The 23,636-nt window shown below is 45.7% G+C and overlaps 1 protein-coding gene and 1 non-coding gene across 8 annotated transcripts; both read left to right on the forward strand.

Annotated features, from left to right (window-relative positions):
• Positions 1-43: 43 nt before the first annotated feature.
• Positions 44-22,343, forward strand: CPSF7 (cleavage and polyadenylation specific factor 7). 7 transcript variants are annotated; one of them, XM_046014907.1, is made up of 10 exons: positions 44-128; positions 744-862; positions 7,104-7,322; positions 8,161-8,264; positions 8,643-8,815; positions 11,686-12,100; positions 12,595-12,713; positions 14,915-15,083; positions 15,731-15,898; positions 20,340-22,343. In XM_046014907.1, exons 2-9 carry the CDS (start codon positions 809-811, stop codon positions 15,891-15,893), a joined length of 1,416 nt encoding a protein of 471 aa, XP_045870863.1. In that variant the 5' UTR covers positions 44-128; positions 744-808; the 3' UTR covers positions 15,894-15,898; positions 20,340-22,343. The 7 variants fall into 7 exon arrangements, with proteins under 7 accessions (XP_045870863.1, XP_045870866.1, XP_045870864.1 ...); XM_046014910.1 differs by having other exon boundaries at positions 8,643-8,788; XM_046014908.1 differs by having other exon boundaries at positions 77-201.
• Positions 18,214-18,354, forward strand: LOC123950097. Its single transcript, XR_006820124.1, has one exon. It is a non-coding gene; the product is annotated as a U4 spliceosomal RNA (small nuclear RNA).
• Positions 22,344-23,636: the final 1,293 nt, after the last annotated feature.

Here is a 23,636-nt window from a genome sequence, read left to right on the forward strand (position 1 = left end):
GTCCCTGCGTCTTGCGGAAGTGGCTGTGCGTGTGACGCCAGCGGCGGGGGGGGCGGGACCTGGGGCCGAGAGCGGTTCGCGCGCTTCGGGCCTAGTCCGGACTCGCCGCCGCCGCCGCCATATTCCCGGTAACGGGGGCGCGCGGCCGTGGGCCGGCTGGGCCGGAAGAGGGCTCGGGGCCAGCGCTGAGACTGGGAGGGGGTCGGTTGAGTTTGGGGTAGCCGGGGTCGGCGGGCGGGGGGAGGTGCGGGCCTTTGAGGGAGGAGGCCGAGGGCGCCGGGCCGAGTCTGTGGGGAGGGAGCGGGGCGGGCCTAGTTGGGGGCGAGGACTAGGCCTGGGTGGGGAACGGAGGCTGCTGGAGCTCCAGGACCCGCGGCGACTCTAGCCGGGACCGCTTTGGGGCCTGGGCAGGTGCGGCAGGCTGGGGCTGCGGGCTTTGCCGCCGTCGTTCTTCCCAGCGCCGTCCCAGGGCCCCTAGGAGCAGAGGCCTGGACTTTGCCATCGCGCCACGGGCAGCTGCGGCGCAACTCGGGTCGGGCCCGAGGGTGATGGGCAGCGAGCCCCGCGAGCCCCGGCGGCCTGGGAGAGCGAGGGGCGGCGCGAGGCCGGGGGCGGGGCGGAGCGGAGCGGGTGGACCGAGCTTGAGCTGCCGGGATGCTGCGTCTCTGGAGATGGGAGGTTGGCAACCATTGCTCTCCTCCTAGCCTGGGACCCTCATGCCTTCTAACTCTTGCCTCTTTCAGGATACCGCAGTGGCATCTTCCTTACTTTGTCCGTTCTCCGGGCTCGCGATCTTCCTTCCGGAGCCATGTCAGAAGGAGTGGACTTGATTGATATATATGCTGACGAGGAGTTCAATCAGGTGAGGGGTCATCGGGAGCATTGGGATTTTCCTGGATCTGCTGAAGAATCACTTTCGTCAAACTTGCAGTGGTTCCAAGCTGCGGCAGGCCTTGCTAGGCCTGAACATCCCTCTATCGGGTCTAAAATTTTACTCTATCAGAGACTTTCAAGACGTCTGATCATTCTGCTTCTGTTAATTTTAAGCTCCCAAGGCTTAATTTTATGGGCTTTAAAAGCAAATAAAAATTAGGTTTAATAGAATGGTGAATCAACCTGTGGAACTTGCTCCCCCAGGAGGCCAAACTTGGGTGTCAGTCTCCTCAAAGACTAACCACACTTAAAAATCACATTCACGTTTGCTGTAGTATTCATGAGGACAGTGTTCATACCTGTTCCTTTGCAGATCTTTTTTTTTTTTTTCTTTTGTGGGGAGAGGGGGAGAGACTCTTAAGCGCTCCTTGCGCAGTGCAGAGCTGAGATCACAACCCTGAGATCATGACCTGTGCTGAAATCAAGAGGAGGCTTAACGCCCTGAGCCACCCAGGCACCCCCCGTTTGCGATGCTTTGAAAGGGCAGCTGGATAAATTTAGTCCCCTTCTGCATAAGACACTGCAAAAACACAGTATAAGACGTACTGTAGCATTTAATTGCAACTTCATTCTGACTGTTTTGGGTCTGTCTTCCTTCTCTAAGTAGTTTGATTCTGGTCTTAAGAGGTACATAGGCATTTTGGTGAAATAAATTTTATTGGTGAATCTGATTGTTTTGAGGGTAGAGGTAAAGGTGTTGGATAAGCTAGTTAAAAAGCACTTGTAGACCCCCTTATATGCCCTGGATTTGTTGGTTGCTCTGTGTTATGTTAAGGAACATTGTGTAGTGATTTCCCCTGAAATGATAATCTAACATATTGAGGTCTATCTCAAGAATGTTCCATAGTCTCTTTAAAACTTAATAATTATCTTGCCCAGATTGTTTTCAGTCCCATTTTTACTTGATTAAACTGGTTCTTCCCATTAGGATCTTTCAGTGGGTATACATAAGGACCTGGAAAGAGGATAAAAAGTTTAGAGAAAGAAAGTCCTCTGGTTAGACCCTGACTTTTATACAAGGCAACAGAGGTTTTATACATGTCATTTTCTTTACTTGGCACAAGTTTACATTTAACAAAAAACACGTTGTGCTGTTTTAACGTGGAGATTTTAGAACACAAAAGTAGGACAGTATAGTGAGCTTGTACCCACCAGCGTCACCAGTTAATTTGTTTAATCGCCATTTTCCCAGGTCTCCTCGGGTAAACTGAGTCCTCTACATGTGGCTACCAGTTGACCTAAATATACGGAAAAAAACTTGTTACGTTCAAACAAGTCAAGTGATTATGGATGAAAAGAAAGATTTAGTATAGGAGTGTAGTTACACACCATTGTGTTCCGTATTACTTTGAATCAGATCTTTACTACTCTTTACAAGTTGTGGGTTGCTTTTGTTTTGTTTTTAATATAAGACAGGAAGAAAAGGAGGTTCTCTTAGTTATTTATTAATAATAAAAACCCTTTTCCCCCTTAATTTCCTTCTCTGGGTTGATAACAATGCTGCTGATTCACTTTGAGAAACGGGCAGAGTGGGGCAGGTCTTGCCACATTTGGTCTGAAAAAATGAAAATCCATAATTTCTTAAGCAGTGTAAGTTGGAGGTTCTAGTCAAGGCACAGGCCTTGTCTAGTGGTCACTGTTTTGTGAGGGTAGGAGTCATTGGCCTCAATTTGTTGCATCTCTTCAGTTAGAAAGGCTTTTTTGGGGGTTTAAGATAGGCCAGAGATGGCATGTGGAATCTAGGAGACATTTATACTGAACAGACAGTATTTAATGCTTGGCATGGTGAAAAAAGTATAGATTTTGAATGTTTTATGTCCATTTGTGGGAGGGCCAGGAGGGGTGCCACCCACTGCCCGCTCCCCATCACCCCCAGTGAATTAATTTTTGGTAAAGCTGGACTTAGTGTTATTTGGAGGCTGGTAAAGAAATGATTAAAGTTCTGTTTGGCAGGGATTGTTAAAAGCAAGGTTAGACTGAAGGCAGCCGGTACAGATTGTATTTTAGAATGTTTTAGGAGTATTAAGGATTCATCCCAAGCCGACCCATGCACAAGAACCCCGTCACACGTACTCTGCTCCCCAAGCAAAATGAACACAGTCCCTGGACAAAACCCTGTGGTTCTGGCTCCCTGATCTCTTATGACATAGGCCGTAAAAGCCTCTTGCAGAGCTGCTTTACTCCTGTCACACTGGGAGTTGAAATTCATAGGTGCTCTCTTGGACTGGGGAGAAGCACTCTCAAAAAGTGAGAGCTGCCACTTCACTGAGTGTTTAGCCTCTTAAGGGAGATGATTTGCGCATTGCCCAATTCTGTTAGCCACTTTCATCAAAGAGTACTTATTGAGCAATTTCTGTTAGTGTCAGGACTAGTGAGGGAACAGAGACGAAATGGAACCCTGTGTTCGAAAGAGGTTCCATTCCTGGTGGTTGATGACAGTGGATAGCAGGGAAGGAGGGCGTAAGGTGAGGACTAGACATAGTCATTATAAAGCCAAAAAAATTTTTTTTAAATATTTTATTCATTTATTTGACAGAGAGAGAGGTCACAAGTAGGCAGAGAGAGGGGGAGAAACAGGCTCCCCACTGAGCAGAGAGCCCGATGTAGGGCTCGATCCCAGGACCCTGAGACCATGACCTGAGCCGAAGGCAGAGGCTTAAACCACTGAGCCACCCAGGCGCCCCAAGCCAAAAACTTTTTTAGAGCTTTTGTTACAATTAGAAGAACAATGGTATCAAGTAGGTGGCTTTGAGAACAATAAATCTTAGCCTTTCTTACTTCCCTCAGATATCAGGAAAAGAGGGTTGGAGGGTAGAAACACTGAGTATACAGGTGGAGAAGTTCTTATTTAAATTCAAAACTGTGCAAGTTCTTTTTTATCTAAAAAGTTTCAGAGACCTAATTCTTTCTATGCTATTAAATACAAAATTTTTCTTGAGATTTTCATTTAGTTTTAAATACATACTTACTTTTTAATCTCCCTGGAATGAAACCTTCAGCATCAATGCATTGTGAAACATTGTATTTTTCATTTAATTTGTAGAATTAGAATTTGCTTTAACCTAATCCAACACTGCATAAATCACCAGCTCATAGGGTAATCAGAAAAACCTCAGGCCCTTTACCTGTTTTTCTGTTTTACCAGCTGAAGAAGTTAAAATGCATTGGTGTTGCTAGTAGAGTTAAATCCAAACAGAACTTGATACGTTGTTTCTTCAACAGACTCAACAGGCCTGCTCTGTGCATCAGAACAGTTCCCACCAACTTTTTTGAACCAAGGTTCTATGGCCCAGAGAAATCATTTGAATCTTGTGACAATTTTGGATTCATTGAATCCTTTTGTGCTTCTTAAAGTGGTAAGGTAATCCATATACAAGGTTTTTCAGGGCTTGAGTCTTTCATGCTCTAAGCGTTCCTGAAAGAGTAGATTGTTGGCGTAGGCTTGCAGTATGGGAGATTTCCTGGTGATGTGTGTGGTCTCTGAGCTGTCCAGATCTGCGTGTTAGTTCACTGCCCAATTATCAGTGGTAATTCTGGTATTATAAATTTTAGACACACATCTCTGAATCCCAGATACTGCTTGGAAGGAATTCCAGTTTGGTTCCACTGAGTACCCAAAATGGTGTGTTTCTTTATTCCCCTTTATGTTTTACTTCAGACTCCTTGATTTAAATTTAAAAAGCACCCTGGAGTGAGGTAGTGCTCTCTAAGGATTAGAACATCAGAGAGGATCCAGTGGTTTCCCTCTTCTTCCTTTACCTTGATCCATAAGTCATATCCCCATCCCTACTACATGAATAGGTAAATGATTTTGTTTAAATTTGCAGTTCTTTGAGACAAAAGGGCTATGAAGTATTTTACACTCATTGTATTTGTCAGGTTTTTAGCACTTCACTTAATTTACTACCCACCCTGTGCTCTCTGATGTTCTCTTCTCTTCCTGTTCTTTACATACTCTTTTTATCCAAGATGCTTATTTATTTGTAATTTGACTACATAGAACGGTCTTTCTGTGCTTACTTGTCTTCCTTGATTCCTTTTCTTGTTTGATTTTTTTTTTTTAAGATTTTAGTTTTTTAATTTTACAGGGAGAGAGCACATGAGCAGGGGAGGGTCAGAGGGAGAGGGAGACAATCTCAGATAGACTCCACGCTGGGTGTAGAGCCCATGGAGCTCGAATCCACAACCCTGAGATTACGACCTAAGTGGAAACCAGGAGTCTGACTCTTAACCGACAGAGCCACCTGGGTATCCACACTGCCCCCCCTTTCTTGTTTTTAAATTCCCTCTAAAAAGTCTCTTGCCATTCTCTCTGATATTTTTACAAGGTATAAACTCTTCTCTTGTGGGGTTTTTTAGAGTATTTGTAGTATTTGAAATTATTTTTTGCCTCAGGAAGTAGAATCCTTTCCCCTTTACTCTCAGAACAGTCTGATAATGCTATCGTTGTGTGCATGTTCTTCCATTGCACTTGAGATGAACTGAGAAACTAAAAGATGGTTTCCAGAACTTTGTGATGTTATATAGGTCTAGGAATGAATTTTGTAGTGACTCCCCTCTCTAGTCTCACTTTAGAATCTACAGTTCTTATGATGGAATTGAACAGAGAAAGTTATTGGAGCTTCCAGTCTTGAGTTGCATTGGAGGAAGTGCCCCCTTTCTTCAGGGAACTAGACAAGTTACTTAATGTAGGTTTTTCCTTTATTCCTTTTTTAAAAATACAGCAATGACGTGAATGAGCTATAGTTCCCTTAAAACACTTTGAACGTCTGTCTCTGTCATTTTGGCAGCATCATCTTTAGCACTGTTGGGATGTTTTAGAATATTACCTGAAAAAACACTCTCGATCCTTAACATAAAAAGAGCTCTTTGAGATAACATCTCAAATCTCAATCTGAAACATTAAGATTTCCTGGTAGTAGCTCTTACGGTTTTAGGATTTGGGGTATATGGTGTTAATTTGGCTGCTATAAGAAAATACCAAAAACTGAGTGGCTTACAAACAGCAGATTTACTTGTCATAGTTCTGGGGACTGGAAGGTTGAAGTCAGGTTTGGGTGGTAGAGAGGGCCCTCTTCAGGTTGCAGAATGCCAGTTTGTATCCTGATGGATGCAGAGAAGAGCAAGCAAGCTCTTGGCTCGATGAGGGTTCCACCCTCAAAACCTGGTCTAATTGTAATTATTTCCCAAACACCCCACCTCCTGATACCATCACATTGGGGGATAGGTTTCAACATAGCATTTTTGTGGGAACAGGCAAATTCAGCCCATAATAGCAATAAACAAGTAAACAACACATAGAGTATACTTCGCATTATGTTTTTGGAGTACACGTTCACGTTGTACATGCTTACTGTGACATAGCTTGTGGTGTAGGTGTTTGTCCTTTTTTCTGACCCTTAGATTTGAGAGAACTTCGCTGTTTTTGTGTATCATTGAACATCTCTGGTGTTGCTCCCAAAAGTCTCTTATTTATTAAAAGAGTCACGGTAATGTATTGGAGCTGCATTATCATCTGAGAAATAGTAAGAGAAAATCTCCCAGAGTATTCTTTTCCCTTTTTAAAAAATGTTTCTTTGATGGTTGCTAGAAAGATGGGTTGTTGAGTTTTAGAGCTTCTCTGAGTCATTTGTATAAATCTGAAAGTTTAAACGGGTAGCTCTGATTCTTTTTTTGCATTCTGGGTTCTCACTTTAATATGCTTTTCCCCTGCTTTTTATTTCAAGATGAATATATTCTCAGTAAATAGAGTAGTAAGTTTTGTGTAACTCTTGATTTTGGAAATAGCACAAGATGTGGAAAATGAGTTTTCGTTACTCTTAGATGTGGCCCTCAGAAGCTGACCTCATTGACAGCAGTAGCAGGCGCGTCTTCATGCGTTCTTAGTGTGCTCTTGTAATCATCCTGTACCGTTTGATTCTTACAGTTGGCTGAAGCTGGAAACATTGCAGACTGCTAACAGGGTCTTGAGAGAAAAACCTACCGAAGCATAATTCAATGAAATGGTTTTAAGTGAAAAATTATTCTTACCTAGTTTCCTAGAGTAGAACAGGGAAGTTTTGTGTGTTGTTTTATCAAGTATTTGACTGCGGATTCTAAGTAAACTAGAATGAAACAGAACGAATCCAGTGGAAGGTCTGCAAACCCACCTTTGCCAACCCATCTCTTAGGACCCAGAGTTCAACAATACAGATCAGATTGACCTCTATGATGACGTGTTGACAGCCACCTCACAGCCCTCAGATGACAGAAGCAGCAGCACTGAGCCACCTCCTCCTGTTCGCCAGGAGCCATCTCCCAAGCCCAATAACAAGAGTCCTGCGATCCTGTACACGTACAGCGGCCTCCGCAATAGGCGAGCTGCTGTCTACGTGGGCAGCTTCTCCTGGGTGAGCATGGGGAACCAAAAAGCCTCCTGGGTAGGCTGGAGGGAGAGCGCTGGGAGGTGATGGCATTTTCAAAAACCACTGTTGCACTGTTTTGTGCTCTGATGGGGTTGGATTTCTTTTTCCTGGGATCAGGTTGGATTGATCTCTGAAAGAGAACTATCCTGAGGACGTACTGGTGCCGAAGAAAGCAATAAGTGGGTAGTTGCTTTTTCTGCCATCTTGTTAATGCCCCTGACCCTGGGGCTTTATGTCTAGCAGGGTCATCTGTGGGATGAGATTTCAGAGTGAACACCTTGAACTCTTGGTGGTCATTCGATGGTCCTTTGATAACGATGGGTGACAGGGATCAAAGACCTTGACAGTTCTAGTATATTCAGGGTAGGTGGTGATTGTTGTTCTGCAAAAGTTCTTTTGTAACAGACATGTTTTAGGGCTGGTGGAGGGAGGATCCAAATTAGGAAATGTACATACTGAGGGAAAAGTTCCTGACAGTGGTCAAACTACAGCCTGTCAGGTCTCTTATTAAAAGCTGTTAGTAATAATTGTTTTAACTGATGACCAGGCAGCCCAAATGGCGGTGAAAGTTAAAATAGGTTTTAATTTTCTTAATCTCAACAGATGGGGATTGGGAAGGGGGTGGGGGGGGCTTTGGAATTCTGGGTGGGTGAGGATAATCAGAAAAGCCTGCACTAATTGAACTGTTGATGGGCTCTTGGGTTTCTGTGGGAGGTCATGGCTGTGACTAGAATCCTAGGTTTGGGAAAGGGTTTGGGACATTCTAGGTGGGGAGGGGGTGTAGCTCTTGACATTTCTTCCTTTTCCATCTTGCCGGCCCCAGTGGACCACAGACCAGCAGCTGATCCAGGTTATTCGCTCTATAGGAGTCTATGATGTGGTGGAGTTGAAATTTGCAGAGAATCGAGCAAATGGCCAGTCCAAAGGGTGAGGTCTGGATTTGAGAAGTCCCTTTTAGTTTGTCATCATCAGGATAACAGATTTACGGTGTATTTTGGCTCTGGATTTTAATCCCTCTGACCCCTGGCCCAGGTTATTGCCTTGGTTTTGACAGACCACCTTAGAACGGGGACCTAGCTGCAGTGTAACAATGTCCATCCATCGAGGGGCAAAAAGAACTAATTTCTGATTCCAAATAATAGGAAGATACAGACTGACACCTTTTTGTTGGTGCTAGTTTTGTGTATGTTGTATTAGCAAGGTATTTCTGCTTTACCCATTTGCACTAAAAGTGGAAGAGATTTTCTTTGTTCCTCTCTTGCTTGGCTAGTAGATTTCACTCATTTTTAATTTTTCTTCCCCAAGGTATGCTGAGGTGGTGGTAGCCTCTGAAAACTCTGTCCACAAATTGTTGGAACTCCTCCCGGGAAAAGTTCTTAATGGAGAAAAAGTGGACGTGAGGCCGGCCACCCGGCAAAACCTGTCACAGTTTGAGGCACAGGCTCGGAAACGTGAGTGCGTCCGAGTCCCACGAGGGGGTACGTGGAGACCATCTGTATGAAGGGGGCAATTTTGTGGGTTTGTTTTCTGCGCGCGGGTTTGTTTTCTGTGGTGTGGGCTCTGCCTCCAGTGTGGAGGAGTTGGCGGGGGCGGGGTGGTGGTTGTGGGTGGTGGCATGGGCAATTAGTAGACCCAAAAATGAGGCTGTGTACAAAAAAGAGCACTGTGCTAAGAGATAGGTTCCGGTTATAGTCTCCTTCTGCCTCTGACTCATTGTGTGACCTTGGGGAAGTCACTGTACTGCTTAGGGCCTCTTCCCCTCTCTGAAATAGATACATATTGTTAAAGTTCCTGTCAACTTTAAATTATGTGGTTTTGTGTAAAAAATCAGTGTATAAGTGAATGGGCTTAATTGTAACATGTGCTCTTTATAAATTAACAAGCAGCCGCCCTAACGTGCAGGTAATGTTTGTAAAGATGCCTATAATCTTACCATAATCATGTGCTGGAAGGGTGCTTTGTAAGAAATCAACCAAAAGAAATGTTGGAAAAGAAGAGTTTAACAATATTTCTCCAGCACTGTCCAGGGGACAGGGTGCCCATTCAGTTTTCTGTTATTTTAATCTGCTTGGCAAGTATTTCCCACTAATAAAGCTGCATTACACGACTTTAGCTTCATGATAGTTTCCCTGAGTTCACCTTACTCCCTTTGTTCTGATTCTGTACTCACCAAGCCACCTTCTGATACTAATTTGGTTTCCCAACTAGGCTCTCCTACTGGGAAGAGAATGCGCTGACCAGCCGACACAAGTATTCCGGTCTGCTTGGCAGTTATATTTCTCATTGTAAATTAATAAATTGGCATTCTGGTTTATGAATCAGTCTCTTGTGAGTTTGGTTAGCGTGAATCAATTTTCTAGGGTACAGTCACCCCTGGGTGAACTTTTAAAGTCGAGTTTCTGAACCTGCGAAACCTGAGGACCAGACCTTGGATTTCCCTGACCTCACAAGGTGCAGCCACCCTGCAAGGCCTTGCCTGAAGCAGCCAACTGCCTTTTCTTTCTTTTCTGACAGTGAGGGTGAAGGGTGGGGGTGGTGGGGAAAGTGTCATCACTTGCATTCTGTCATTTCTTAGGTTCTGCTCTCAAAATAGTGCTTTGTATTGATTGGGTGGTCCACTGGGATCTTGTATCGATTGATTGAAGGTGGAGATAGGCCACGTCTCTCTTGCATAGGAACAACTGTTCTTCTAACTGGATTGAGAGCCTAGATGGGTATAGTGTGAACTCCCATTGCTCTGGGTTAAAAGGCACATACTTTTCTTCTTTAACAGCTTGCATTTTCAAGTTCTTCTGTTTCAGAGCTTTTGTATAATTTGACCCTTTTCTGACTTTCCTAAGCTGCATAAATGTACAGTTGCATTCGGGATAGCATTCCTACTTCCGCTTCGCTGTGTACTCCTCGGTGTTCCCTTTCGTTGCTGAGATGATGGCAATGACTGAGTGGTGGTTTTCTGCTCTGTCGCGTTGACAGACTTGGGTTCTGTTCATTCACTAGGTACAGCTGGTGGACTTCCTCTGCTCAAAAGTGGTTGCTCCTCTTGGGATTGTAGCCATAGATACAAAACAGAACCCTTGCACAAGTAGGAAGAGTAGCTGGGAAGATGGCTAACTTTCAGAGGATCCCACTTGCTGATACCTCTTTCTTTGGTTTGAAAGAACTCAGGGAAGAAACAGGTTGCCATGTGGATGAGACATGAAGCACGAGTGTGCCGTGATGGGCGCCGGTGATAAACCACGGAGGACAAAGTGAGGTGGCTGCTGAGATGATGGGTCCCCCCAGGCCTGAAACCGGAGTTGGGTTTACCAGCAAGTATTAGTTTTAGGAGCACTCACCTTTCTGTCCACGTTTGACTGCCAGCAGCATCTCTCTGCTTCCAAGACTCCTAAGGCCATGGGATCATGTTCTGTTGGCTTCCACGTGAACCAGGCTTGGAGTGGACTGTTAAATTGGTGAGAGTGAACAAGTTTAACTGAGTGACTTGACTGTGGCCAGCCACATTCCCAGCTGTAAACAAGCATGTGTGAGCCCCTGTTGTGCCCAACACCATACCAGCGTGCTGTGCTGATCCTCCTGTGGGGTAGTGTTTGGGCCATTGAAATACAGTGGGAGTTCCCCAAATAGGAGGCTTGCTTTTTTTTTCACTAAGCTTTTACTAGGAGTCCCTGCTGTTAGCTGTGCATCTGCTCCGTCTGTGGGCACATCTCATCTTGGCTTACCTCCCATTTTCTCTCTACTTCTCACTTGACCTCTAGTCTTCTGTAGCGTATGTCTCTTCCCCATCCCAGTGACAGTTTTGGTATGTGGATGGCGGAAGTATCTATCCCCTGCCCCTCTCTCACTTATCTCAAAATTCCCTGCAAAGAGAAAATTCCAGGTGCACAGTAGGGTGGTACTGATCTCAAGTCTACTAGTACTGGTCGAAGGAGAGAGGCCCTGAACCTCTTGATCAGGGACGGGTGATTTCACATCTGCTTGAATCTGCCAGAACAGTAATGAACATACTTCTCAACAGTGTCATTTTCTCATGGGTTAATTAGGGTCCTGCATTTAGAAATAGAAAACAAATCGAAGGATAAATTAAGTGTGAAGCACAAAGTTCTAGATAAAGAGCATTCTTTGACATGGAATTGGTGATAACTGCTTTCTGGGTTTATGACTGAACTAACTTGCCTCTGCCCTTTCTTTCTAAGGCCAAAGAAAAAGGAGTAGATGATTTTACCTTCTTCCTCAGGTGCCTGTCGCCTTCTTCAGTATGGTGTCAGAGGACTCTTGCTGAACGATGATCTGGTTCCATGGGTACATGTAAAGATTTGGGCAGTAACTTTAATTCTGTTTTCCTTCATAGGAATACCTCCACGGGCCCATTCCCGGGATTCTAGTGATTCTGCTGATGGACGGGCCACACCCTCTGAGAACCTTGTACCCTCATCTGCCCGTGTGGATAAGCCCCCCAGTGTGCTACCCTACTTCAATCGCCCTCCTTCAGCCCTCCCCCTGATGGGTTTGCCCCCACCCCCAATCCCACCCCCTCCTCCTCTTTCCTCAAGCTTTGGGGTCCCTCCTCCTCCTCCTGGCATCCACTACCAGCATCTCATGCCCCCTCCTCCTCGATTACCTCCTCATCTGGCTGTACCTCCCCCTGGGGCCATCCCACCTGCCCTTCACCTCAATCCAGCCTTCTTCCCCCCACCAAATGCTACAGTGGGGCCTCCACCAGATACTTACATGAAGGCCTCTGCACCCTATAACCACCATGGCAGGTAAGGACTCTTGTTCCTTTCAGATCTGAGCCAGGTATAGTAGGGTACACCATGTGTTAAGCATTTTATTCTCCCGGCGGAAGTGAGTGTGAATTCTTGTGTTCTCCCTCGTGGAAACTCTTTTGTCATAGTATTGAGTCCTGGGAAATAGTTAACCATCTGTTAGATAATGTTTTTTATTTGGTGTTTCATTTGCATCTAAGTCTCTTGACCCAAACCATGTCTTCCGCATCCCTTTTTAAGGAGCTTGATTAAATCAAGTGCTGTATGTGGCTGTTAGCTTTGCTGTGAATGTCTAGCGCTACTGGGTCATGCCAGAATTACAAAAGAATATGTTGTAAATCGTGTCCTTGAAGAGAATGTGAACACATAAAACGTGAGCAGGCTGAGAAGCATTTAAGACATTATATAGGAGAGCATGATTAACACTGTATGGTAGGATATGGTAAAGATAATAAGTGTGGGCAATCAGGAATGGTGTTGTTTCTGTGCAGCCGAGATTCGGGCCCTCCGCCCTCTACAGTGAGTGAAGCAGAATTTGAAGAGATCATGAAGCGAAATAGAGCAATTTCCAGCAGTGCCATTTCCAAAGCGGTAGCTGGAGCCAGTGCAGGTAACTCACCCTTACCTTTGCCATTTTCTCCTTACCTTTAGTTTTTCCATGTTTTGTCATTTCCATTGGCAAGAAGTTCAACAGGATGAAATTGGAGCACTGTTAGATTCTCTAGAGTGACACGTTTTGGGTAGTATATAACCTGCTTGAATGGCCTTGGGGAAGCTCCAGTGGTGTTAGTTAGTCTGTATCCAGACCTGCCCCATGAAGACTAACTTAGTGACTAGATTATAAATAACGAACAGTATCTGATCGTAGTTTTTGTTGTAGAATGAAATTCCTGGCCTTGTGGAGATCTCAGTGGTTCGTCAGTGGACCTAGTGTCTTCGCAGTGCCCAGTATAGATCCCAGGTTTTTTTTAGGACTGATACCCCAACTCGATGTGGTTTGGTACGGGATCTCTTTGTATTTGGGTTCTAGAGAGAATGCTGGCCTCCCTGTAGCCTAGCCTAGAAAGAGGGAAGTCTGTTGAGTGTCATCGTAAGACATAGTATGCCCTACAGCTAACTTCTGCCCTGCTGTCAGCATTAAGTGGGCAGAACCAGAAGCTGTGACTCGGAGAGCCCTGGCATGGAATCTTTAGTTCTTTATAGGGTTCTGGTCCAAGTTTCACATTATGATATGAGTCATATTCGCTTCCTTCTTGTGAGTTTCCCACATTAATGTAAATGTAGACTGTCAGATCTCCTAAGAAGTAAGTTAAGACTAAATATTACCATCTGTTTTCTGTAATTTCTCATCTTTGGCTGCAAAATTTGAATCCACAGAGTAGGTTAAAGACAGGAAATACATGTATTCTCTCTCTTTTTTTTTTCCCTCCAGAAAACTTTCATTGACATCTGAAGGATTTTTTAATTAGAAAGTAATCTGTGCTCATTTTAACAAGTCCGATATACAGAGGAGTATAAAGGAAATAGTCATTGTACTTCCTTATCAGCTCCTTCACTTAGAGAAATCAATAACTGAATCTCTATCTCCCTTCCTTTTTGTTCTCATTTAAGTCATTCAAACCACAAATACTTACTGAATGCCTACAAAATAAGCAGAAATTCCCCAACCCAGTAGAGCTGACTTCCTGGTGTTCCTGGACCTCCACAGAATCAAAGTTCCTCCACAGTTTTTGATCTCTTCTTAATGCCCTGCACAGAGGAGGCTACCAGTCCTCATCACTGGACCCCTGTCTGGTTTCATGCTTTCCTCGCATTATTTTCTGTTTGGATGTGCTAGATTTAGCTCGGGAAAGCATTCTGCAAGTACCCAGCCCCTGACCACGATCCCTGAGCTAGGCACTGCTCACCTTTGGGGAATGAAGGGGCGAGTTCTTGATGGCAGCATAATTTTAAAAATACATATGTATAAACACACTCCGTATATAGATGTGTTAGATACATGTTACCTATACATGTGTACACGTCTGATTATAGATTCAAAATAATTCAGACTGAGAAACGTGCAGTGGTAATTAATAAAAGTCTGTACAAGGACCACCACCAAGACCACCTTCTACAATTTAGTGTCTGTCCCTCAGATTTTTTTTTCTGTGCATATGACAACATATATAGAATTTTTATTCTTTTTACAAAAATGGAATACTGTTTTTGCAGATTTTTAGAAATTACTATATTCTGGACATCTATCATTATATAATAATAGCTAATATTTATCGAACCCTTACTGTGTGCCTGGCACTGTGCTAAGCGCTTTACGTGGATTACTTTGTTTACCTATAGATGTATTGTGTGCTTTTTAACAACTATGTAGTATTTTACAAAACCAACATCCCATAATTTATATAGCACCCTACTGAAGGAACTTTTAGGTTATGTCTAATTTTTTGATAATCCTGAAACATAACATTGTTAAGCATACATACTTGTGAACAGAAGCAGAATATTCTTAGAATTGCTGGGTCAGAAAGTGTGCACATTGTTTATTGTAATGGATATTGTCAGGTCACCCTCAGACCACCCTGCCCCGGTTTGTACATCCACTAGCGACACCCGAGAACCTCTGTCTGATTGCAGACTGTTGGGATATGGGGGCCGTCTGCTCTTCTACCTGCCACTTAGGCCTCATCCACCCTACCATGGTTCTGTGGGACAACTAGTTACTCTGCTTTGTGTCCTCCTGAGTTCTCCTTTCGGTCCAGTTAGTTTACTGCCTCTGCTCATCCTTGGCCTTTCCCATCCATCCCCTGTCAGGGGATTACAGTGACGCGATTGAGACGCTGCTCACAGCCATTGCTGTTATCAAACAGTCCCGGGTCGCCAATGATGAGCGTTGCCGTGTCCTCATCTCCTCTCTTAAGGACTGTCTTCATGGCATTGAAGCCAAGTCCTACAGTGTGGGTGCCAGCGGGAGCTCGTCCAGGTGAGTTGTTGGTTGCTGCAGCAGCCTACCAGCCGCAAGCAGCACTCTTCCAGGGATCGGCAGGGGGAGGAAGAGAGCCCAGGGGATCTGGCAAGGCCCTGGCTGGAAGAGCCGGCCTCGCCCTGGTGTCTTTAAGGGGATGGAATAAATCAAGCATCTGCATCAACACATGCCGTAACATCTGCAGTCCATGTTGTCACCCAGCACGGTGAGGCAGCGGGCTGCTTAGGAATATAGACCGGTGGGTAGTTAAGAACATGGGCTTTGAAGCCATACGTGCTTGGATTCAGATCTAGTTTTGCTCCCAAGTACTTGTATGGCTTTGAGTATGGCAGTCAGTCAGCTTTCTAAACACTCTTCTCGTCTTTGGAAAAGCGACAATAGCAGTACTTCTCTTACAGAGGTTAGGTTAGTAGAGGTTAGGTGAGATGAACATGTAAAGCTCCTAGCACTGTGCCTGATGCATTAGTAAGACCTCAACACATTTGACTGTTACTATTTTCCCAAAAAAAAAGAGCTAACATTCTCAGACATTGGGCCCATAGTAGAAAAGTGGTTCAGGCAAATACCGGAAGACACAAAAACACAACACTCTTGGAAGGCATGTGGTAGGTCCTCCAAGTGAGGCTGAAGGATCTTTCTAATAGGAAAAGACATCGGTCCCGAGAGCGGTCACCTAGCCGGTCCCGGGAGAGCAGCAGGAGGCATCGGGACCTGCTTCATAACGAAGATCGGCATGATGAGTATTTCCAAGAAAGGAACCGGGAGCACGAGAGACACCGGGATAGAGAACGGGACCGGCACCACTGATGAAGGTGGGACGAGGCCCCGCTCCTGGCTGTGGGCGATCTTATAAAAGAAAAAAATACTGATCGTGAAGAGGCTTCTCTTTTTGAAAGCAAATTAAGAGAAAGGGAGGACGTTTTGACTTAGGTAACAGAAAATTGAGGAGGGCAGATTTCCTGCTCTTCCTGCTTGTTTGGAGAAGTCTCACCCTGAAATGGACCTGAGATTGAGCTGGTTTTGTGTCTTGTCTGCCTTAACCTGGTATCTGAGAGACAGCTTGGCATCTGGGCTGAGAACACAGTGTCTTTGTTCTTCGGTTTCCTCGTTTGTAAGTGAAGATAGCACAAGCAGCTCTGTCTCGCTGAATTCAGTGAGACAGTCCATCCAGAGCATTAGCACTCGTGGTACTCGCCACGTACCAGGTTCTCAGTAGACGATATCCAGTTCTGTCTTCACCCCACTAAACTTGCAAGGTGTTTTCTTGAAATTGACCAAGACAAAAAAGTAAGACCACTGCCTACTTGTAGGTTTTTGAGGCGGAACATGGATGATTTTTAAGAATTAAGATCTATTAAAAGGATATTGAAACTCAAGATACTTTAGGAGAAAGCTGATCTGGAAAAATAATCACGTTTAATAATATAGAGACTGTGTGAAGGGTATTTCAATGGAAGGATGTATTTGGGGATCAAAAACAAAAGCAGGAGAGTTGTAAGTGGAACTCTATTAACTCGGGCTATGGAGAAGTTGAGTTAGGCTTGGCTGAGTTCGGGGGCTCCAGCTGGGTCCTCAGGACTTCACCCCTCCGCATCCCTCAGCTCTGCTCTTTCTCTGTCTTCATCCTCAGACAGGCCTCAGTGGTCGGGGTGAGGGAGGGGTGGGGGGGAAGGCACCACAGCCCTATCATTCTATCCCACCGATTTAGCTATCCCAACTGAAAGCTTCCAGCAAAATTTGTTTCTAGTATATAAGCAAGCAAGAGTGGTTTTGATTCTGTTTCTCTGGAAACCTTTAATTTAAAAGCAGTCTAAACTCTGGCTAGGATGATTGGTTCTTGGAAGCTACTGCATGACCCAGATGACTTTAGTATCTCATCTTGACTTTGGTTCCACATCAAGTGTGTTATGAAAATGTCCTTGTTTTTTGTTTTGGGGTGTGTGTGTGTGTGTGTGTGTGTGTGTGTGTGTGTGTGTGTGGTTTTTTGCAGTTTGGTTGATCTGAAGTGATGGTGACTGGCAGGAGGGTGAGGATTGAGAATGGCTCTCCACCATGCCTTTGGGGTGGCTGAAAGGGTGAATGGATGAAGACAAGAGAAGAGACCCTTCCACTCCCTGGGAATGCCTGTAGTTCACCAGCCGTAGCCAGACTGTAAACAGAAAGTGCAGTGTTTGGCCTACTGACAGCGTCCTAACAAGAAAAAAGTTCTGTCCTGTTTTCCTGCCACCCTCTACTTTGTTGTTTGGCATTATCTGCCATTAATATAAGCAGTTAGAGCTGGAAATTTCTTTTTGCCTTGTTTAGGAGGTGAATGAGTGGGAAATGAGAAGTTAACATTTTTTACCTGCCTTTCTTTTCTGTTCTTAAACCACTCGTTTATTCCACAAAATTTTAGAATGCTTGACATCACGGAAATCTAAGCTAATCTATATAAAATCAATAGACTGTGCGTTCTAGATACTTCTTTCTAGGTTTTGCAACAGGTTGAGATTGGGGAGGTACCCATGTATCTCCAGGGCTCTAGGGAGAGTGGAGCTCACAAAAAGCTCTGGCCTAATTCGGCCTCGGGGTGGGCAGGAGGGTGAGCATCAAGGTAAACCTCTGTTCCTGTCCCATCCCTTCTGTGGCAGCAGCAGCGTTTCTCTGCTCTTGTTTGAGCCGGCACAGTTGCTAGTGTTGCTGTGGGTCTGGTGTTACCCCTTCCTTAATCCTGCTCCTCACAGTGTGGGTCCTTCTGAGTGGAAGAGACTAGAATAGTGACCAGGGAGGTATGTGTCCATGCAGAGCATGAATTACAGTCTCCGGGGCCACTTTCCCTTTAGCAGTTAGAACATAGACCTGCATGTCACAGTTCCTGGCAGCTTTGTTTCTAATAGCCTTTTGACAGGAATTGTGAGATCCACTGACAATTAGTATTTTGGGGATTGAACATCTGAACCTGAAACAGGAGCCGTCATTTTGCTTCATTTCTTCTGCCTATAAAATGGGCCTCTTTTTCCATTATGAGGGTGATGCACTTTGGATAACTCCTGAAGAACCTACAACCCAGTAGTTCCCAGAAAACAGTCATTTGGCTGGTGCAGGCCTATGACAAGAGGAGGAAAAGGAGCTTTGAAACAGGTTTTCAAGCTTTGCGCAGTGGCAGTATCGTAGCCAATGAGGTTTATCCGAGGCGCGATTATTGCTAATTGAAACAGGTTTTCTGGGTCCCCATGTTTTATCCCGTAGATATGTTGATCATTCCTTCCAAATAACTAGTCCAAAGGAATTGCATCAGGCACCCCAACAATGTCATTTTCTCACATCCTCATCTTAAGGATTCTGCATTTTATCTGCAGTCACTAAGTCCCCACGTAGGACGTCTCATGTTGGGGAGATGGTACCTGGACCTATTTAGCTGGAGAACTGTGCAAGCTCTGTGTACGACATGTTTTAGTTAGAAAACACTAGTGTTCATATTGTATGGACAGTGTTCCCTGAGAGCCAAAAGTTGTGTCTGTCTGGAGGCAGCAGTACAGACAGCAAGCTTTTCTGTCCCTTCTGCCTCAGGGTGGGCACCACCACCGGGGCACAGTCTCATTGGCCACTTGGGCTTCTGCCTGCATCCAAACATTACCACCAAATGTATCCATAGGCTCTAAGAGCTGGGTGCTACAGCTGACTTTTCTTGAGGTACTAGTTATCCTGTGTTTTGTTTTGTATGGACAGGTCCCAAACTACATCTGTTTTTGGGTATATGTGTGTATGCTTTGGAATTTGAGGATATCCTTAGGTAATATGTGGCTTTGGCTTAACTTCTCGTGGTTCTTGGCTCTTGGCTCATTATTTGGGGATATTATCCTACTTAAAATATGATCGTTCTCACCTCTCCTTTCCTCCTGGTCCAATGAAAACTAAACATTCTCTTCAGTTTTGATCCAGTGCAAAGATTCAGAAACGCAGATGGTGTGGAGTGGAGAGGCACAGAGGGCTTCGGTTTTCCCTCACAGGAAATGAGACAGATGTCTGCAGTATAGGTGTTTAGAGAAGCCGGAAGGCAGTGGCCTCTGTAACAGATTCTGGGGATCCCAAGCGGAAATAGTGCCATTTCAGAACATCAAAGGATCAGGCAGCTTGTGGATTCTCCCCCCACCCCCCTTGGATAGCTCCTCCAGGTTACAGAAGAGCACCCATAAAGTGAGCATTTGTGTGTAGGCTGTGTTGTGGGTTTGGCCTTTAGCGGAAGTCCCAAGCCTGAATTTTATCTCCCTTCCTCCTGTTACCTATGAGTTCTGTTTTATGCGGTCAAATTGACCAGGCCATTTCCCAGCTTACTGGTGCTGCAACATTGGAAAAGGGCTGGGCGTACCAGGGACCTTAAGTTTGGTAGACATGTAGTGAGTGGCTTTAACAGTGTCTTAATGTTTGGCAGACGTTCTTAATTGTGCTTTTAGGTTTCTTGAATGGGGACTACTGGTTCTTTCATCTCCATGCTCTGCTTTCTGTTCTGGCCTGGCCAGATAACTCTTGGTATTAGGCTGTTTCTTGGTCCCTCACTCAAAGCTGTTGTCTGGGGAAAGACGTAGAATCCCTTGAGCTTTAGTACAGGTTAGAAGATCCCTGGCCCCTTGTGTGTATGCACGCACACGTACTTGCAAGAACACTGTTTGGAGTCTGTTTTAAACAGGGCTTCTCGGAGAGAAAAGTTTAGGAGTTTCCTGTGTAAGTACATGCTCCCTCCTAGGGCCTCTTGGGTGTTTGGGGGTGAACGGATTTGGTTATGTGCACACTTGTTTTCTTACCATTGTACCTCCCACTTCCAGATTTTTACCCCCCCCCCCTTAAGGTAAGCTCTGACATACTCAGAACAGATTTCTGAAATGGTATTTCAGCTCCCCATATTTCCTTATCGCAACTCTCCTTGGATTGTTGTAGTTTCCGTACTTCTCCCGGCAAAGTCTCCTTTTCAGTCCAACTGCTTTGAAACTTTGTTTCATTGTCTGTTTTCCCCTAACCTTAAAGTGAGATGTCACTGCTTTTTTCTCTCCACTCACTGTAGCTCCTGCAACCATTCCCACACTGCGCACAGTGCCAGACACCCCCAGACAATCCTGCTTTCTTTCCTTCACTTTCCCAGGCTTGCGTTCTGTCTGTGTATATACCCTACTTCATACACTGTAACTTCAGAGGATGCCAGTGTAACTCGCGCAAGCCCATCAGTCGGAAGGTAACCACTAACGTGTGTTTTCTTTTCTTCTGATGTTCTCATTGCAGGAGTCTGGTTGGAAGCAAATGTTTTTTTAATGGACTTGCATCTCCTCACCTTGATCAGGACTAAAGGACGGAGGCCACTCCACCCCTCCCCTTTGCTCCAAACCCCTCACCCCCTTCAGACACCCAGGGAATACCCTCTGCCCTACAGGACTGAAGACTGCCTGGCAGCCCTCCCAGTCCCACCCCTCCTGTTTGTCACGGGAAGGAACCTAAAGACTTCGTATGGTTGGGAGGGCTGGCAGACAGAAAGAAAACCTGTCCAGGCCCCTGGTCTCCATAGAGTATGGTGCTTTGTCCAAGGAAACGTAGGAGTTTCTGATTCTCCAGGAGCAGTTCAGTGGTGAGGCTGATAGGAAGACTTTCTTCCCAAAGAAAACGGATCCTCCATGCAGGATCTGGGAGAGTGACTGGGTGTGCCAAAATATGCCCAGGCTCCTGCCCTCCGCAAGAGGCTTGGTGGGGCCAAGAGGGTCCAAACCCCTTGCTAACATACCACTTCTTTGTTTAACTCCTTTACCTTCGCAGCCCTTTGAGGAGGGACTCTGAGAACAGAAATTCCCTTACGAGAAGCTTCTCCTGTTCTTGCTTTTCCCTCTTACATATTGACGGTTCGTTTCCCTGACCTCCCAGAGGGCTGAACCTTCCCATCTCCCTGCTGCCCAGCTGCCTCAGTGGACTCGCCCCTCCTAAGTAGAGAAGGCCCCTGAGGTTGCTTGCTGCTGGGGAGCCTGGCAGAGCCAGTTACCACCCTCTGCTGCTTCGTGCTTGGTTGCCTCTTGGAAGAACCCGCTGTACTAGGTGTTCCCTTTCCTGGGGCTTTTTCATTTCACACGTGGAGCCCCTCCCCCAAGAAGGCTGCTTCCTTGTTTTAGAGGAAGCTACTGCCCTTGGGAGACGGGGACATCGGACCTCAGCAGTGAAGAACCCTTGTGAACTACCAGGAGGGGGAGGACGGAGGCAGGTTGGGCGGGCTGTAGCCTACTTCCATAGAGGCTTTCATTTTTCAGGTTCGATGTAAGCACGGGCTTGCATCCCCCAGGTACATACCTATTTTACTCACTGTGGGAGAACCTGGCACTAGCAGGCAGGTGAAGTCACAGATTTGGTGTCTTTCCACCCTTTCACTGTTGATGTATTCATAGTTCCCCTCGCTCAGTGTGGAGGTGCTTCCTACCTCTGATGAGCGAGGAGGAAGTGGGGCCTGACTCAGGTGAACTCAGCTCAGAGTTCTAAGGACCACCACTCCGGGGGCCATTTTCTACACAGGCAAATGGAATTGCTTTTCCCATAACATCCAAGTTGTGGTGTGGTTGCTGCCGACGACAGCTGCAGCAACAGAGTCCTGCGGTACCCGTGGGGCGATGGCTGCTGCCTCTGCATGCATGTACGGGGCACGTGACCTCTTAACAGGAGAAGAGACGTGGCATGTGAGACGAGCTGTGGCATGTGAGACGCAGGGTCACCCGAGATCCTCTGGCTCAGAGGGGAGAGACTGAGTTGGACTGGAACCCTTCCTCTTCCCTGCACGTTTCTGACATAGCCCTCAGTCAGTCAGTGAGGGGGTCCCCCCAGGGTTGGAGAGGCACATTCCCTTGGGACAGAGGCTACATGTTTGTAGCTTTTTTCCCCCTGTCCCCAACCCCATCCCCGCCTCCACTTCAGAACATGGCCCCCCGCCCGGCTGGCCAAGTGTTAAGTGATGCGCTTATGCTCGAGAGCAGCTCCGGGTGTCTTTTTAAAATGTAGAGAAAACCAAGTAAGGTGACAGTTTAAGGAAAAAAATATATAGAATACCAGAAAAGCCGTTTACCCGGAGAATTTTTTCTCCCCATTTTTGTTTTGTTTTTACTCAATGACACAAATTTTAGTTTTATTTCCTGATAGCAAAAGGAAAAAAAAAACCCAGCCCTCAAAAAGGCCAAGGCCCCGTCCCCCTGTTGTCGGTGATTTGTTTGTCTTTCTGATAGGTTGAAAATTGTGTAATAAACTTGATGACGCTGTCAATCTTTTATACTGCATTGTATTTTTTTTCCTTTTGTAACAAAATATTTTTAAATAATAAATGGGGTGTGAGCTGTTTTATGGATTCTGCATTGAATAGCTTTGTTGAGGTATTTGGGACCTGGGCCGGGGCTTATGTAGAGGCTCTGGGATGGCACCGAAGCCCCGAGTTTGGAGCCGGAAGAGCCGGCCGGGTGGCCGGGCGTGTGGTGGCCTGTGCGACTCTAGGGGGCCTAGAGCGCAGGTTTTTGAAGCGCCCCTTGAGGGTTACCTTGCTTCCTTAGCCAGCTAAGCTAAGGGAAGAAAAATTTCAAGTTGTCCTTTGTCCTTCAAGATTCCTAAGGTTCATTCTCCGAGTAAATGTCCTCCCCTTACAGTTCAGTTCTGATGTTCTCAAGTTCAGGAAGGGAAGACTCCTTTGCTCAGAGTCTGGAAGTATGCCTGCCAGTGCCCGCAGCCGCTGTCTGTGGACAGCGGCATAACCTGTGAGCTGAGAACCAGAGCCGTTCTGCCTTTCACACAGCGGTGTTTGAAGAATCCAAGAGAGCAAATGTGAACATGTTTTGGAAACCGGAATGCTGTCTAAACTTTAGGAAGTACAGATTAGAAAGTTTAGCAGAGTGTTGTGGGTGGGCTCCTTGGAATTACAGAAAGCTTCTGGCTTTTCAAAGAGCCAGATGAACCAAGACAAGTGTTACATGTACAAAAAGATGAACAAGAGACCAGGCGGTACATAATGTGTACTGGGACCTGCGAAGGCAAGATCAGCAAAAAAACAAGAAACTTTTCGGGGGAGGGACAACCCCAGAAGCTCTCTGACAATGCACAGCATGAGGGAAATAGGAGTGGACTCTCAAGGCAGGTTCCCTGGTCCCGTGCTGCCTGTTCCAGCAAGCCCCACTTCTACGTGAAGTCTAGAAATCTACTTTTTATGTCCCAGATGACACTCGTGTAAACTAAAGCATGAGGACCGGTAAGTTAGAGAAGTAAACTCGTTCTTCATCGAAGCACTACCATGGTGGAACAGAAAGGGAATGACTTTGGGGTTCCTCTTGGTTCAAATCCCAACTCTTACTTAAGCTAAATGCCCTCAGACAGGAGGTGACTTTAACATTCGAGTTGATTTTCTTCTGCCTCACAGGATCATGGTACGGATTAAATCTACTCTGCCAGGCACTGGATGAGTATTAGTCTCCTATATATTGCTGTCATGGTATAGAGCCACAAACCCGAATCTGCGTGTGCCAAGTGCTTCCTGAACTGGGCCAGACCTCAGCCTCTAGGGATGGCCATTGC

Source organism: Meles meles, chromosome 8, assembly GCF_922984935.1.
Source record: "Meles meles chromosome 8, mMelMel3.1 paternal haplotype, whole genome shotgun sequence".
Lineage (NCBI taxonomy): Eukaryota > Metazoa > Chordata > Mammalia > Carnivora > Mustelidae > Meles > Meles meles.